Raw genomic sequence first — 18314 nt, forward strand, 5'->3', positions numbered from 1 at the left:
CTCAAGTTTTTATTCTTGCTAAAGTGATCCAATGATGAAATATTGACATATCAAAACCTTTGTATATCTTACTATGTGTTCATTTAAAAAATGAGGTAGAGCAATATGAACTGATAAAAAATTGTGAATCTAACAAAGCATGCATGGATTTATGTGCTGAAAACTAGAAAATACTGATGAAAGTCCAAAGAAGAGCCAAATAAATGGAGAGACACCATGTTTATTAACTGAAAGATTCAACATAATAAAGATGTCTCTTCTCAAACTGATTTACAGGAGTTTAACACTACCAATAGTCTAGCAAGAAAATAGATTGTATAATAGTTTGGATGATTGAATTAATATTTTCTTAGGTGCGATAATGGTATCATGGCTAGGTAGAAGAGTGTTCTTAGGAGATGCGTGTTGAAATATTTTGAGATGAAGTCATGAAGTCTATACTTCACTTGGAAATGGTTTAGCTTTAAAAGTCTTCTAAGATAAAGCAAATATGGCAAAATGTTAACTAGTGAATCTATGTAAAGGGCATAAGCATGTTTATTATACTAGTCTTTCAGCTTTTCTACAGATTTAAAATTTTTCAAAGTAAAAGATTTGGATGAAGTTCAAAAAATTGTGACAGAACAAACAACTGAATATCCACAAGGAAAATAAACTTAACCGCCTGCCCCCCCGTACACTGTCAGTAGAACAATGGCAAAACAAATTATATGTTCATACAAAACAATACTACTCAGCAATATAAAAAGGAAAGAACTGATCTCAACAAAAGAACTTAGACACAAAAAGAGTACATACTGTATGATCATATATTAAGTTCTAGAACAGACTAAATTAATCTATGGTGAAAAAAATTAGAACAGTCGCTTCCTGGGAGTGGGGTGGGAATTTTCTAGGGAATTTTGTAAGGTGGTATAGAAATGTTCTATATCTTAACAGGGATACGGGTTACATAGTTGCATCCATTTGTCAAAAACTACAGTTTACCTTTTAAAAATCGAATGGAAAGGTGGGGAGTGGGTATGCATGAAACAAGAATGGCAGTGAAACCAGGTGATAGGTACAAGGGGGTTCACTGCACTGTTTTAACTTTGCACAAGTTTGTAATTTTCCATAATAAAAGGAAAACGAACTAGGGAGCCAGAGAAATTTGGGTTTGAATCTTACTCTCATCCCATTCTAGCTGCTAGATTAACACCCATAAACCTCTATTTTCAACACATGAAAGTGAAAATAAGAATAATCATATTTCAGGACAAGTAAGGGTTAGGGCTCCTGTGCTTTGGTGAAAAAGGTAGAGAAAGCCACTTAACCAACTAAATCAGCCTGGAAAGGTACTTGTTCTGGAACAGTGGGAAAGTGGATGAGTGTCAAAGATGGAGTTAGACTGAGGAAGGCCTTGAATGACAGGATTCGTAACCCTACACCAATAGGCAGTTGGAATCCATTATATTTTTTTTAACCCAAATTTGAGTTCATATATTAACTTTTTCAAATTTGAGAAATGAATGATAAAAATATAATTTATTCATGATAAGATTATCAGTCCAAATCTATAAGTACTTACAAGGAGACAATGAATTGAGTAGGTTAAATGAAGATAGGTTAAAATAGGCTAATTAAAGCCTAGGTTCTTAACTAGGGAGCAAGTGAGGGTAAGCGTAATAAATCACTGATAAGTTAGGGTCATGCAGACCCAAACTGGGAGGATGGCAGTATAAATATACAATGGAAAAGGTACACAGTACAGTAGGATGGTAGACTCTGGTGACAAGATAGGAAGAAAAACATCAGAAAGATGATGTTAGGAAAGCTAGACTTTAAATTTTGCCTAATTGAGAATTTCATTCTCAAATGTTTAAAAGTCATTTCCCTGAGGAAGCCCTTGGTCACTTCTCCCTCATCAAATTTAGATGGGGTTCTCTTATACATTCATAGAACCATATTTTACTTCAGAACATTCATTTATTAGGATTTATAATTGATTAGTAATGAGTCTTCTCTCACTAAGTTCTATGAGAGGGTCTGGATTGGTTTTACTCTCTGTTATTTCCCACGTGCCAAATATAGTCCCTGGCACAAAGCAGGTACTCAACACTTGAATAATTCTTACATCAAAGAGGAAATCAAAACTGTCAATCAGGCTACTTAGGAATTCAGGACAATGATTTTATTACATTCCCTGAGGAGTGTGGGCAAAGCTATTTTCAAGGGGAAAACTCAGCCTTCAACCCTTTTATTTTTAAATAAATGAACTAAATATTCAAGGAATTGGGGGAGTGGGATCAGAGTAAAAAAAGTAATGACAAAACAAAATTGGTAGAAGTAATCTTTGAAAAGGCGCATAAAACTGACAAATTACTGGCAAGGCTAGTCAATGGATAAAGAAAACCCAAATACATAATGTTTAGAATAAGTAGTGATGTAAGAGCAGATGAAATAAATTTAAAATATAGTAGAGTGCTATGTACAGCTCTAAACAAGTATATTAGAACATTTAAGTAAAATGGACACTTTTCTAGAACAATAAAAGGCCAAACACTGATTCAAAAAGAAAAAATGAATAGTTTGCTAACATGAGTATATCAAGGTTCATCATACTGTCTACTCTTCTTCATATCTGGAGTTTGTAAATAAAATGTTAAAATCATGCCTTCAAGAAGTAATGCTTTCCGCTCTCCGGCTAGGACCACAAATTAGCACTTGTCTCATATGTAAAATTGTACAGTGTCTGTACAGCCCACTCTACCAGCTTGAGAGCAGCTGTCCAGCAAGTCGAGTCAACTCACACAGAAAATGTAAAACACGAAGAAAGGGGTCCCACATGGGCCCCGTTAGGGTCGGGGTTAGGCGATCAACAGGGTAGAGAGGACCAGGGCATCCGCTTGCCACACCTAGAGCCCAACGCGCCTGCGCAGGATTTAGGCCGCTCCTCTACCAGCTGGAGGAGGAAGTGAGGATTCCCCGAGTCACGTGGACGGGGGGCGGGGCGCGTGGGACGTGCTGCCGCGTCGTAGCGGCTTCTGTGGGCGGTGGCAGAGCATGTGTGTGCCACTGTTGCTCGCCTGGGACCCTGTCTCCCGCCAGAACGTGAAGCCAGCGGCTGCGAGGACGCGGCAGCGGAGGAGGCGGGCGAGGGCAGCCGGAGACAGGCCAGGTGTCTCTCTCCGAGGCTGGAGAACCCCGGCTTTGTGGGGGTCATGGCATCGCTGGCTGACCGAGTTCAGGGTAACGGGCGCATCGCCGCCGGGCTCCTGCTCAACCTGCTGGTGTCCATCTGCATCGTGTTCCTCAACAAATGGATCTATGTGCACCACGGCTTCCCCAACATGACCCTGACCCTGGTGCACTTTGTGATCACCTGGCTGGGCTTGTACATCTGCCAGAAGCTGGACATCTTTGCCCCCAAAAGTCTGCCGCCTTCCAAGCTCCTCCTCCTGGCCCTCAGCTTTTGTGGCTTTGTGGTCTTCACCAACCTCTCTCTGCAGAACAACACCATAGGCACCTATCAGCTGGCCAAGGCCATGACCACGCCGGTGATAATAGTCATCCAGACCCTCTGCTACAAGAAAACCTTCTCTACCAAAATACAGCTTACGCTGGTGAGTAGCTTCAGTTTCGCAAGGCACACTTCTAACAACCCACCTCCTGGACCGTCTTTCTCTCCGGGAAATTTGAATGTTAACGTTGCACGCTTTCTTCCATCATCTTGAAATCCACACATGTGTCGTCTGTGAGCATGTGAATTAAGGCTTATTTGGGGGAGGTGGAAATGCCATCTTGGCACTCTTGGGCTCTTAGCCGAGAAGTGTGCTTGTGTGTTTAATAACTACTGTTTGACGATAATCCTTAAATGCTGTGATCGGTAAGAAAAGAAAGCTGTACTGGGTGGTGCAATTGGGTGTATCAGATTATCTGCAAAAGCTCAAGCGAAAGCTGCCCACCTTCCCCAGGGGAACCAAACCATGTGTGATAAACGTTGAAGGTTTAGCATAAAATATAAATCTCAGATTCTGTCGGCAGTGACATACTGCAGAGGTTTCTGCATCTTTAAATAAAAGGAAATGGACTAAAATAATTTTAGCACTTAAAAACTGACAGCATTTAAGATCTGAATGCTTTCGTGTTTATGTTTATATGTTGTTTAGACACTGGTTTGGGTTCTTCCTATGTCGGTGCATGCGGTTTGCGTTCTTGCAAAGTGCAATGCATTGACTCATTATTTTAACCAAAATTTGAAATAGAATTAAATGTGAACATAATGTAGAATTATCATATTTCACTTTGAGGAAACAGGATTAAGAGTCAGCTTTTTTCAACTAGAAAAGAACAATTTATAGAAGTTCATTGTTACCCAGTGATGTGTTTATGATTAACCTTGTAAGACACCATGAAAGGAATAGTCTTGAATTTATTCTGAACAACATTTACCTCTTTTTCTTTACAGATTCCTATAACTTTAGGTGTAATCCTAAATTCTTATTACGATGTGAAGTTTAATTTCCTTGGAATGGTGTTTGCTGCTCTTGGTGTTTTAGTTACATCCCTTTATCAAGTGGTTGGTAATTTTTTTTCTTTATGTGCCTTTTTAGCAGATTTCATAAATTTTGAAGCTGTATCCCAAGGTTTAGAAAGTACAGTATAGAGACAATAGACTGTTGGGAAGAAAGCATAATTGCATAAATTGTCTGACTCAAGGTGAAGATAAGAAAGGAGACAGAGAAACTTGGGTGTATGATGCTCACCAAATACTTACCTACCTGTTTGTAAGTGTATAATACAAATGCTTAACAGTCTCAGTTTGGGGTGATGTTATATTATTTTTGGAAAATCTTTACAAAACGAGTATTAAGACTTTTTACTTGAGGACTGAGTTCATTGGTTACATTTATCATTTACTCGTTATAACATTGTGAAGGAGTACACTTTCAAAAATTTGAATGGGAAAGGAAAATTTCAGATTTATAAATCTTCACTTCAAAAATATGCTGATGTTACAACTTGTATCTTGGCTTCAAATAATTTGTCTATATCAATATTTTATAGCAATGGGTGTTTCACTTCTTGTACTTAGCACAGTGCCCTTGCTTATAGCAGGCATTCATTAAAAATTTATTCATGGACCAACTTCATTACCATAAAATTTGAACAAGTATGTTTTTTGTTTCTTATAGTGGGAAAAAAATAACTTGGTGTAGGGTACAGTGAAACAGTATTTTCTCTATACTGAAAACCTTGGACTGGAAATTCTGGGTGTGCCTGCATGGGGTAATCAAAGTCGAAATGTGTAACCAATTTTACTGCTTTCACAAACATCCACTGGCTATAAACTATGACATTCTTGTTGAGTGTTAGGAGTTAAAATCATAGCCTTAGCATCATAAACTTTATGATACTGATCATTTCAGAAACATTGTTATGTAAAAATTCTGTGGTTGAATACATATTTTAGTAGCAGGGACGCAGTCTAAATAATACACCAGTGGCATGAAAGGATGGAGCACCCCCTCAGTCTTTTCACTTAGCTCCCAGATAGTCTGTCTTTTATTGCAGACAGTCAGAGGAAGCTCAGCTTTGTTCTTTAAGAAAATTCTATTTAGGTGTGCTTTAGTGGGTTTAAATTCTGTTACTAGATACAGTAAATGAACATTCTTTTTTGCTAAATAAACTTTTTATTTTTTTTTGCCCAGTATGGATTAAATATTTATTAAATATAGCAAGAAATTTTATTTGTTGAACATCAGAATTTCTTGTATTCATTATATGTAATTTCAATTCAAAGTACTCACTGCCCATGCCAATATGACCATTTTTGTTCACACTAGTCTCAAAATTGCTATAGATTAGAATCAAAGGATTCTATATCCCTCAGGTAGATAATTTGAAATGAGATTGACCAAGGAATGATTATAGACTAACTAAATGGGCAGAGTTCTCCATTATCAGTAAATGGTAAAAGTGCTGTTACAGAAAATGTAATGGTCTCTAAAAATTTATTTTAAAGAGACTTGTATTTTCCCATGGTATCCAAGTGCAATTTCTAAGTTTTTTTTTTCTTATACTTCTATGGAATTAAAAGGATTTAAAAGATGAGTGATCGGCTGTGACCTGTAGTTATAGAAAGACTGTTGACTCATTCATTCAACAGACATTTCTCCTACTTAATGCCCAGCCTTGAGGATACAAAGATGAAAAGCAGCCACTATTCAGCACCGTAGAAACACATACAGACAGCTAATCAAAAGCAGGATAGGTATAGGTCATAAGGAAAATTCTGAGGTACACTAGGGAGGAAGTGGCAGTTCTTCAGGAAGGTGGTGAGGTAGGTCTTTATGGGAAAGCTAACAATTTCAGTTGAAGGATGCACACAGATTTTCTTTCTTTGCAACGATGTGAGAAAGTATGTAGCATTTTTGGAGATGATTTGTTTGGTGAGACTATAGTGGCATTGTGGAAGGACAAGGCTTAGGTTGGGTGAGTCCAGATGGCAGTCTTGAATGTCATGCTAAGGAAATGTGCTCTTCATCCTGCCGGCACCAGGAAAGGAGTGTAGAGAACGGAATGACTTGATTGTTCCCTGTGTTTTAGAAAATTAACCGTTATGGCAATGAAGAGTGAATAAGAGAGGGGAAAAAAGGGTGACAGGCCGAGCAGTTAGAAAACTAGGGGAAGGCAGGAAGACCCTAAACTAAGACAACAATAGTGGACATGGAAAGGAAAAACAGACTTTAGAAACTTCTTAGAGAAAGAATTAGTAGGACCTGACTGAATGTGAAAGAGGAAAGTAAGGAGTCTGATCTTTGGAGGAGATTATGTAAACTATTGGAGCGACACAGGAACTAATGAGCTTGATTTTAAACAAGTCCCTGCAGGTTATCTAAGTGAAGATGGCCAGCAAACTGTTGGAGACATGAGTTTAAGGATGCTCAAGGAAAGAGGTCGGAGCTATAGATGTCATCGGATGGTAAAAGAGATCAGTCGGGGATAAAAAAGGAAGGCCAGACCTCTACCTTAAAAATAGTAAGTGAAGGAAGAGGTGAGTGAGGAAACAGTGCAAATCAGAGGTCAAGTTCATCCTAGACTGCACTGCAGGAAGGAAAAGTGGAGGCCCTGAGAGTCACCACCAATCCAGGCGGTTCTGCGTCAGAGACACGGAGCTGCCTGGTGAGGCTGCTAAAGGCAGAGGGGGTAGGCAGACACTCTGCATTCATCTTTGCTCACTGCGGTGCCCCAAGGAGCCAGCAGCGGAAGAATCAATTCTTTGTCCTTCATATTTACAGAAGACTCTTAGTTAAGACTGGTAGGAGTATGTTTCAGATTTCCTGCTCTTCTATTTTTGTCTTGATGAATTGCTATAGACTTAGAGTATATGTAATGGGATACCCAGACCTACAGGAAAAAGAATTACGTAGGAGCAGTTATTCAAAAGCCTGGCTGTTTTTGCCAGATCTTATTTAAACAATCCTATCGAGCTTTCTTTAAACATTCATATTTGTGAAGAATTTTGAGGACTGATGGGACTTGGGGCTTTGAGGTGTTGGCTCTGCTGAATGATATAATCGATTAGAGTTTGTGATTATCTCATTTCTTGAAGAGTATTATTGGTGAGGATTACCCACAGATAAGACATCCATAAAGAGGAAAATTTCTTCTACCATTGACTGGGTTTTCTAAAGTGAATGAAAAGACCTCACATACCTTTCTAGCCACACACATGGCAGCTACCTAGAATAACTGAGGTTTGTTCCTGTTAGTCTCTAAATTAGTCGGCCCTGCCTCCCAGTCTTTTTGGGAGGCCACTTTTAGAAAGAAATGAAGTCTGACACTACATCTGTATTCCTACTTATTACCTAAATATCTGTTCCTGACATATTTTTCTGAGATCTCTGATGCTCAGGGGCCCCTGTATGCACTGACTTTCATCATTTACTAGGATCAGGAGAGAAGAGAGATTTTTTCTCCTTTATAATTGAGAAGAAAATACATGAGAAGACATTGAATTTTTAAAGCTCTTTTCATCCAAGGTGCTTAAAGGACATTCATATGTATTACGGGTCTTAGAAATCTTGTAGAATGATTAGGTGTTTCCCACATTCCCATCTTTGTGGCTAGAGTTGCATCTTTCCTTTATTGGTGTAATGCTATTTTTTTTTTCCTGCCTAACTGATTTTATCTCCTAATTTTCAGTGGGTAGGAGCCAAACAGCATGAATTGCAAGTAAACTCAATGCAGCTGCTGTACTACCAGGCTCCGATGTCCTCTGCCATGTTGCTGGTTGCTGTGCCCTTCTTTGAACCAGTGTTTGGAGAAGGAGGACTGTTTGGTCCCTGGTCAATTTCTGCTTTGGTGAGTTCTGATTGTTTGGGTGTTTAATAAACAAGACGATAATATTCCCTCCATTAGTAATATAATTTTAATTTTCAGAGCACTATCTCAGATCTATTCTCATATTTAATCTTTATAATCACCCTTTAAGAGAGGCAAGGTAAGGATTATTTTTTAGATGAAGAAACTGAGGCACAGAAAGGTTAAGGGACTTGCCTAGGGTCAGACAGATAGTCAGTGGCAAAACCAGGACGAGAATTCAGGTCTCCTGATGCCTGGTTACTGTCCTGACCACTCCACAAGATAGCCCACGAATAATTTGGACATCTATTTTGTTTTTTGCAACGAAGATATAGCCTTATTGATTTTGTTTTAGTAGTATAAATAGTATATACTTGTATATAAAAATATAAAGAATGTGTAAGTCTCCTAGAATCCTGCCAAACTAAGGTAATCACCTTTACCATTTTGGTGATTACTTTATGGAATTTTTAAAAAATATATATGCGTGCATGTGTGTGTGTATGTATGTATGTATGTATAATATGATATGCATGGAACCTTATCACATAATCTGTGTTTATCACGGGTTCCTTTTCCCCAGCCCTCCTACCCATACACACTTCAACATCTCATAACCCCATCCCTGCTGCCCCTTGAAGTAAGTCATGTCAACATTCTAGTGTTTGTTCCTCCATATTTTTCTCCGTGGTATACATACATATATGTCAAAACACACAGCACATACATACACACACACATATACATAAAGTAAACATTTGTTTCTTTTTACAAAAGTAGGATCATATCACACGATTTTTTGTTTCTGATTTTTTTCAATATTTCATGAAAATTTCTTCATATCATTCTTTTAATGTCTACATAATAGTTCCAGTTCTAGTTCTTTACTACAGTGTTGCGGTGAGCATCCTTATACGTGTGTCCTCATGAACTGGTACTTTTTTCCATGGAATAGAGTCCTAAGAGTGGAATTTGCCAGATTAAATGGATACGTACTTTGGGAACATTTTAAGTTAGAAAGTATAGTCCACACACTTAGGGAAGGAATGTCTGCTTCCTATAACTTTAACCTTTGGAACACAGTCAATAAGAATGTCTTTTTTGTTGGTAGTGTTAACTTATCAAACTTATATAGTCCTGTCTATGTTCTAGGCACTAGGCACTATTCTAAGCATTTTGCAAAAATCCTGATAGCAAATTTATTGTGTGGCTACTATTATTATCCCTATATTTACTGATGAGGAAACTTAGAAACTAAGAGGTAAGTAACTGACTGGAAATCCTGCAGCTAATGCAGAGCTCGAGTTTGAATCCATGCATTCTGGCTCCAAAGTCCATATTCGTAACCACCCCACTGTGCTGCCTGTGAGTAGATTGATAGTTGTTTCAAATTCATATGCTTTAGCATATACCCTTTTTTCCAAAGTAGAAAGCTGTCAGATGATATTTCCTCTTGATTTCACAAAAGTTCTAGCTATCTTGGTGGTCTGGTCTTCAAATCACTGCAGCTTAGACATGTTAAGTTAGGAAAGGAGAAATTTTAGGCCCTCTGAGAAATTTGAGAAAGAAAAATACAACAGAAAGGTTATTTAAAAAAGTCAAAGAAACAATACACAATAGTCTGAGACCATTTAATAAGCGAAAGTCCCCTTATTTAATGTCCCTAGAGGGCATCATTGCCTCAAAGTAGATCTTATAATTGTGTTTTTAATGATGTGCTAAGTCATCAAGAAATAAGTATGTAACATTCATGCATACAGTAAAATTAATAATGATATATTTCTAGAAACAGTTTTTAAAATCTTTAAGGAGCAAGTTTCTCTTAGTTGAAAATTTAACAGACCGCCCTTTTATAAAACAATTAAGATATTACCCTTTTTACCTAAATAGGATGCAAATCCAACTCCTCTAGTCCTCTTATGGCTGCACTAAAAACTGATAAAACCACATGGGACGGAAAGGATCTTCAAATATGATGTATTTTTTTCTTTGGAACTTAAACTTATTAATTCAAATCATAACTAACATTTTATCTAAACTCTTATTTTAGAAATAGAAAATGACTCTATAGCTTTTTAAATAAAATTGCGGGATAGGTTTTGAAAGAAAGCTGTATATATGCACAGTGGCACAGACCACTTTATCCCTCTGTCCTCAGCCACATTGGCTTATTCAGTGCCCCATGCACACAGCTTGTGCTTTCATTCTTCCATGCTTTGACCCACACTGTTCCCTCTGCTTGAAGTCCTCCCTCCCTTTCTTTATACATACATTTGAGATCCAAAGACTTTTCTCACTATCTCAGCCCAAAATGACATGTCCTGCTTAGAGATTCACATAGAACCTATTGTCTCTCTGCCTGTTACTGAGATAATTTCAGCTTTGGCACTTACTAGCTATGTGATCATAGATAGGCAGATTACTTTTACCTTTCTGTGTTCTGTTTTCTTGTCTGTAAAAAGGGGTAATATTTTACTACCTCATGGGTATTTATGAGGATCAAGTGAGTTAATACATGTAAAACATTTAGAACAATCTTGGCACTTAATAAGTACTATGTAAGTTTAAGCCATGATTATCAAAACTTTTATTATGTCCTTAAGTGGTTTCTAAGCTCTTTGAGGACAAGAATGTATTCTGTTCCTTACAATGCATGGCCTAGTTTATACATATCCAATGAATGTATATTGATTTAATTTAAATAAGAATAAATATGAGCAATTCAATAGAAAAAAGATCTGGAAGGATATATGCTAAGGTATTAACAATGGTGGGTGGTTGGGATTATAAGAATTTCTTATATTCTTTTTGTTTATCTTTATTTTCTAATTTTTCTATAATAAGCATGTATTGCTTTTTTAATAAGAAATTATTACAAAGTAAATTTTGTTCAGATGGATAAGAAAAATGAACCTGGAAATTCACATTCAGAGGCAGGATATTATTGAAGAATTTTCCTTTGAATTTTGTAGACAAAATTACATTTCCAAATATTATTCATTCCACTCTTTTACCCTCAATTCTTGTCTTTCAAATTGATTCTCTCCTTTTAAAAATCTTATTCTTAATGGTTGATATTTCAGTTCTTAGAAATGTCTAATGAAATGTATTTTTCATTGATTATTGTGACCGAACCTTCTTTTCATTAATGATTCTTTTGGTTTATTTGTAGCTTATGGTGCTGCTATCTGGAGTAATAGCTTTCATGGTGAACTTATCAATTTATTGGATCATTGGAAACACTTCACCAGTTACGTATCCTTTTCCTAATAACTTAGAAATGCATAGCCTTTTATATTTTTCAAACCTTTATCCCATTTATTTCCTTGAGTCTCACACTTAGTATTGCATGGCCTAAATTGAGTAGAGTGAGTTATTTTTTAATCTTTTGCCATCTCGTTACACACAAGAGTCAATAGAAATATAAAGAAATATGAACTGGGAAAATGGGTTAGTTTTCTGTATCATGAACATTTTTGAATTTTCTTAAGTAGTAGAGACCTTTTACTTTATCGAAATGAACATAGAGAACCATTCCTTGCACTTGGTGGGGTTAAATAAATAATAGGATGGATGCTTAGGTTGTCAATCAGTTCTCAGTTATCAATAGTAGTAAAGTAGGTGTGGTTTTCCAGATAACAAAAGATAATTTCAGACCTCTGAAACTGACATAAGTGACCTCTGACTTTTAGAGTATGTTTTTGTATGTGCTTGGATATGGGTGTGCCTGTTTTTCTCAATATTACTTCAAGAAATGAAGTCATACCTTGAAGGTCTGAATCAGATTTAAACGCCCATTCTTAATCTATGCCGTCATTTTGTTTCTCTTCTCATTTCACTCTGCTCCACAAATGTAAAGAATGGATTTCCTTAAATCAGAGAGGTAGTTTAGTAACGTTATATGAGAGTGTACTGAGTTAATAGAGATGAGTGAACACTGAAATGTCATCAAAGTAAAAAGCAGCATATTTGCCACGTATCAATAAATAACAATAATAATAATAATTTTTTTAAAAACCAACACTTAATAAAATTTTATTTTGGCCAGGCACTTTTTGAAACACCTTGTATGTATTAGGCATTTAATTCTCACAGCAGCTCTGTGAGGTAGATTCTGTCATTTAATTTTGCAGAGATGGAAATGAAGGTGGAGACCAGTTAAATAATTCAAGGTTGAGCAGCTAAAAAGTGTGGTGTCCAGATTTCAAACCGTGTAGTCTGGTCCCTGAACTCATGCACTGTGCTGCTAAGTCAAGGTATCCAAGGGTGTGTCCCGATTAAGGACATTTATTCATTCAACAGGCATTTATTGAACACCCACTATAAACCGTTCGTTGACTTAACATTTACATATTGAATATGTACTATATTCTAGGCACTGGAGATACAGTAGTGAGCCAAACAGACAAAAAAATCTTTGCTTTCACGGGCTTAAATTCTGTTAAGAAAGATAGACTATAAACAATAAAAGTAGAAAATATACATGTACAACAGTGTAGATAGTGTTAAGTGCCAAGGAGAAAAAATAAAGCAGGAAAGAGGATATGAAATATTGGGAACAGAGTTGAAATTTTAGGGAGAAGAGGCAAGAAGACCTCTATAGGAAGGGGACTTTTGAGTAAAGACCTGAAGGAAAGGATGTTGCACCGTGCAGATCGGGATTCACAGCAGGTGAGAGGCTCTAAGGAACAAGGAAGCCTGTGGAGTTGGAGCAGGAAGAGCAGAGCATGGAGTATAGTAGGACTCTGAGAGGTAACAGGAGCCAGATGGAGCAGAGCTTTTACATAAAGACTCTTATTCTGAGAAAGAAGGGAAGCCTTTGGAGTTTTGAGGAAAGAAATGACATGATTTTACTTATATTCTAATAGGATCATTCTGGTCTGCTGTCTTGAGAATAGACCAAAGCAGAGTTTCCTAACCTCAGTGTTGTTGATCTTTTGGGCCAGATAATTCTTTATTGCAGAGGCCTGTCCTGTACAGTGTAGGATGTTTAGCAGTATCCTTGGCCTCTACCCACTAGATGCCAGTAGCATACCCCTTCTCCAATTATGACAACCAAAAATGTGTCCAGACCTTGCCCAGGGGTGGCAAAATCACCCCTGCATGAGAACCACTGTACTAAAAGAAGCAGAGGAAAAAGGGAAGTTGTCAATAAGCCACTGTAATATTCTAATTTAGAAATAGTGGTTTGGTACCAGGATAGTAGCAATGGACATAGAGAGAAGTGATTGGATTCTGGATATATTTTCAAGTAGAGCCAACAGTTTTTGCTGACAAATTGGATGTGGAGAATATGACAGGAAGCAAGGTTGACTCAAATGGTTTGGGCATGTTATGTACATGTTATGTACATGTTAGTAGCATGGAGTTGCCATTAACTTGGATAGGACAGCCCCTAGGTTTGGGGGTGAAGAGGAAGAGAAAGTGCTCAGGGTCAAGGTCTCAGCTGGAGATAGTCTAGAGACAGTAGTGTGTAGATTTGGTTTAAAGCAGTGAGACTGATTGAGATGGCCACGTAAACAAGTAGTAGAAGAAGAGATGCCCAAATTTGGGTCCTGGGTCACTTTAATGTTTAGAGTTCAGAGAGATGAGAGGACCCAGCCAGAAGAGGCAGGGAAGGAGCAATTAAGGCAGAAGGAAGGAGAGTAGTGTAGAAACCAAGTGAGGAGGAAGGGAGATCAGCCACGTCAAATGCCACTGACAGGTCAAGAACAAGGAAGACGTAATTGATGAAGGGGTTTTGTAAGGTGAAGGGCAGTGACAGTTTTGACAAGAGCTTTCAGAGTGCTGAAGTGAAAGCTTAACTGAAACAGAGTGGAAAATTAGAGGAATTGTAAATATCGAGTATAGACTGGTCCTTTTTTTGTACTTTACAAAAGGATTCACTGAAGAATTTCTTTATATTTGCTTTCCCTCTAGTATAAATATCTAACATATCATGAGCTACTTGAAAGAGAGGCTGAGGAGTAAAGAAATGCTGAAATGTTAGAGCCAGAGCATTTGAAGGTAGCTCATAATTGAAAATAAAGCATATTTTATTATGGTTCTAATTAACATCCTTGGGAAGATCCTGTGCCTCTCAGGAAATCACTTGTGTTGAGTCAGGCGAGCACAGGTACCTCTGTGACATGGCAGTACTCTCCTGCCCAGAAGGAACTTCCAGGCTGCTCATTTGGTCTCAGAAGAGAGGAAAGAGCCTGGACTTTAAGGCCAGACAGATCCAGATGTGCATGCCTGTCTCTGCCTCTACCTGTGGGCCTGAGCAAGTTGTGAGAGCTTTTGGGTCTCACTTGTCACTTATGAGAGTTCTTGGATCTCATTCTTATCACATATTCCCTCAAATGATGTTGGGTTGTTGTGTTTGAGCGAATATGTGTCAAGCACCTGGCAGATGTTTACTATGCATAAATTCTGCTATTGATAACCGTTGTTATAGCTAACACATATGGTGCTTAGTACCTAGTGTGTCATAGGTGCTCAGTGTTACTCCCTCCCCTTTCTCTGATTTCCCTACTAAACTTAAGCACACTGGATGTGCCTACTTGTGTCAACTCTCTGGCTCCTTACACATCTCGCTTTGCTTGCCAAGGGAAGTTTATTAGAATTGGCCCTCTAGAACATGATCAAAACTTGCTGTACAAAATATCTTCTCTGTACCTTGCTCTCAATTCCTTTTCTAACCTTAGATTGTAGCCCCTTTTCTATTGTTTGGAGATCAAGGATAGGAGAGGCAGCCTCCTGTCACTGTTTAAATTGCTATAACCTACCTGTAGAAACTAGCATTGACCCAGCACGTCAGTGAAGTTATTCTTTAGATGGGGGACTGCTGCTGTTCGTCTGTGTTTCATGCAGTTCTTTCTAGCCACAGGAAGCCATTGCTGTGTGTATGAGTGCGTGTGTGTGTTTGTGTGAATGTACTATCTAGCTTGTTATTCTTTTTTATCCTTATCCAACAACCTCAGCTATAACATGTTTGGACACTTCAAGTTCTGCATTACTTTATTTGGAGGATATGTTTTATTTAAGGATCCACTGTCAGTTAATCAGGGTCTTGGCATGTTATGTACATTATTCGGCATTCTCGCCTATACCCATTTTAAACTCAGTGAACAGGAAGTAAGTAAGAGTAAATTAGTACAACGTCCTTAATTAGGTTTTGTGGAGGAAAGAAAGTCACGCCAAGAAGATTAAAAAATGTTAAGTATGCAAGTCACTTTCAAATAAGAAAAAAAAAATTACATTGCAAAATCCATTGAATGATGGTTTACAAGAAGTAGCACAATGGAAATGATAATCATAAATGTGACATTTTCTTCTAAAGAGTACCTTTTTCAAAAACTTAATTCTCTAAAACAGTGGTTCATGCTTCTTTTCAAAGATGATTGTATGAAATATATAGGATGATTCGGTCACACCAAATGAAGTACATGGAAAGTTCTACTATAAAGTTCTATTATAGTGACAGAGGACTTCATATCAGTGAACTACAAATGTGTCGTGGTTTTTAAATATTCAGCTCTTCCAAGGAAGGACACATAGGACTCCTCTACTTGCTTGTAGGTGGTCCCCAATGTGAACTCTATTATAATTTTGGCCAAAGTGTTCAAGTCAGAATTTAAATCTAACATTTCTATTTTAGTGTAGGATAACTTCCTGCTTATTTTATTTATAGAAATAAAATATAATTTATAGAAAGCAAAGTGTATTAAAGGAGACCATGAGACAAAATGTAGTTCCAGTGGTACGATTTTTCTGGTAGAAAATTAATGTAAGAAGTTGTATGTTATCCAAAAAAACTACAGTTTCTATAGGTAGTCTTATTTTTGAGCTCTCAGTGAACTCTTGAAATTACATGTAAAGTTAAAAAACAAAATAGTTCCATGTTTAAATAGCCCAAGAAGAGACTATAGATGGAATTGAACAAGTTTCATATTATCTTGATAAATATTCTCCTGGCCTCTGCGCCTTTCACTTGGCATTTTCTTAATTCTACCTCCCTACCTTTCACATTTGAGGCATCCATGGAGCTTTCTCTGGTATTGAGGATTTAGAGTGAACTGAGTCTAGCCTTTCTAAGGTGGCCAAGGGAAATTCTTATGCAACAAGTCAGAAAAAATGCTATCCAAACACTTAGCAGAAACTTGCTGAAAATGGAAAGATTTTAAAGAGAGGTAGAAAAATGGTCAATATTAAAATAGTTTCATGAGTTTTTCAAGGAAAAATTTTTAATTAGGCTGTAGGGGAAATACATGATTTCTACTTGAGGAAAATATAGTGCCACATATTTAATTGCAAAATGTATTTCTACCTTCCAGCCTCTTGACATGAAAGCATTAAAAATAGTTGTCGATAACCTTTGGCAATAAATTGAGATGGATAAATCCCCTTGTAGTAAATAATCCTTTTTTCTAAATATATTTATAAACTTTAAATGAGAAAACAACACTTAAGAAGACAAAGAGCCACGTGTATAAAATATATGTTGTAGGATTTTTTTCCTGACCTGTTTGAAATGAAAGCCTCACAGAAAATCTATTTTGACAGAATTTCAATGTATTAGTCTGTTTTATGATTAGTATTTGTGATGTTCTGTTTTTGTTTTAAATTTTCTTTGGTCTTTCTCAGTTTCCAAAGCTGTATTTTATTGTGCTAGGAAGTACAAAAACAATTTGTCTGACCAGATGAGCCTCAGGCACTGTTTGTTTAATAATGTTCTCTGTGTATGTTTAAATTAACATATAATTATTTCCCAAAAGCTGGAGAAAAGTATTTCAGCACAGTGAGGATTATGTGATTTCTGTGCACTAATAGCAAAGCATTGATTTGTGCCATGTACAAATTGTTTTAACTGTAAATACGACTTGGGGAGGATTATAATAATTGTTGGGTGAAGGCTATAGTAAATGTTGAGGGAAGATTATAATAAATGTTGGGAAGGTTTTAATAAATGATGTCAGTAGGAATGCAGTGAGAAGGTTGGAGCAAGATAGGGTGGGAGTGCATAAATATAAGTGAATAAAATTTGTACTACTGGCTGATAAACATTTTGTGCCCTGAAGACTCTCTTCCCATTGAGAAGGACATTTCTGAGGGAAAAATGTACCAGATGATCAGGACCAGCCACAGAGACAAACCAGAAACACTGTGCTGTGGAAAAACACACACTGTCCTTTCATTACAGATGTAACTGCACTTGTTTTTTATCCTTTGTTAAATGACTGAACTTCAGTTTTTACCAGTTACAAATAAAGAGTACCTGATGATTTTACTTTCGTATTGCATATTAGAACTAGTGGAAGAATGATAGCATCTCTGTGTACGTGCAGTGGGAAAGCTGGCCTGTCCAGCTCCCAAATAAGAAATTCCTCTTCTCCTTTTTAAAATAACAAAAAGAAATCTTTCTCTGTGAAATAAAGCAAGATTTCTCGTTTCATTTTTTTAAATACATTTTAGACCTTGCCACATTTAAATCATTAGTCATCGTCTTTTTAAAAAAACTTTATTTAAAAGCAACAGCATTCAATAAGCACTCTACATCAGCTCTATCAGTAAATAGTTGTTGGGTGAATGAATATTAGAATGGCTAAAGGTGAAAGTTCGATTTAAAAAAATGGAGACCAGATTTATTACATATTCAATTTTGCATTTGTTTCCAGACGTGGACTGGGATGTACTTGCTAACATCAGGAATACAGTGATAATTTCATTCACTCAACAAAGGTTTATTAAATGTATATTATGTGTCAGGTACTATGCTAGGCACTGTGCAAAGAAAGTTCTGTGTTCCCAAGAGACATCTGTTTAGCAGAAAAGATAGATGTTCATTAAATAAAAACAAAGTGAGTTATTCTAAAAGGAACATAGTTCTCTGGAGCATATCACCAAAAAATCTGTCCCACGATTAGCTGTCAGTGAGTGTGTCCTTGAAAGGATGGCTGAGCTGAAATCTGATGAATACATAGAAGTTA

General features: G+C 37.0%; 1 protein-coding gene across 2 annotated transcripts; it reads left to right on the plus strand.

Annotated features, from left to right (window-relative positions):
- The first annotated feature begins 2996 nt into the window (after window positions 1–2996).
- Window positions 2997–17614, plus strand: SLC35E3 (solute carrier family 35 member E3). 2 transcript variants are annotated; one of them, XM_039865961.1, is made up of 5 exons: window positions 2997–3602; window positions 4448–4558; window positions 8188–8346; window positions 11519–11601; window positions 15309–17614. In XM_039865961.1, exons 1-5 carry the CDS (start codon window positions 3201–3203, stop codon window positions 15493–15495), a joined length of 942 nt encoding a protein of 313 aa, XP_039721895.1. In that variant the 5' UTR covers window positions 2997–3200; the 3' UTR covers window positions 15496–17614. The 2 variants fall into 2 exon arrangements, with proteins under 2 accessions (XP_039721895.1, XP_039721896.1); XM_039865962.1 differs by lacking the exon at window positions 4448–4558 and having other exon boundaries at window positions 3001–3602.
- The last annotated feature ends 700 nt before the right edge of the window (window positions 17615–18314 follow it).

Source organism: Pteropus medius, unplaced genomic scaffold (assembly GCF_902729225.1).
Source record: "Pteropus medius unplaced genomic scaffold, Ma_sr-lr_union100, whole genome shotgun sequence".
Lineage (NCBI taxonomy): Eukaryota > Metazoa > Chordata > Mammalia > Chiroptera > Pteropodidae > Pteropus > Pteropus medius.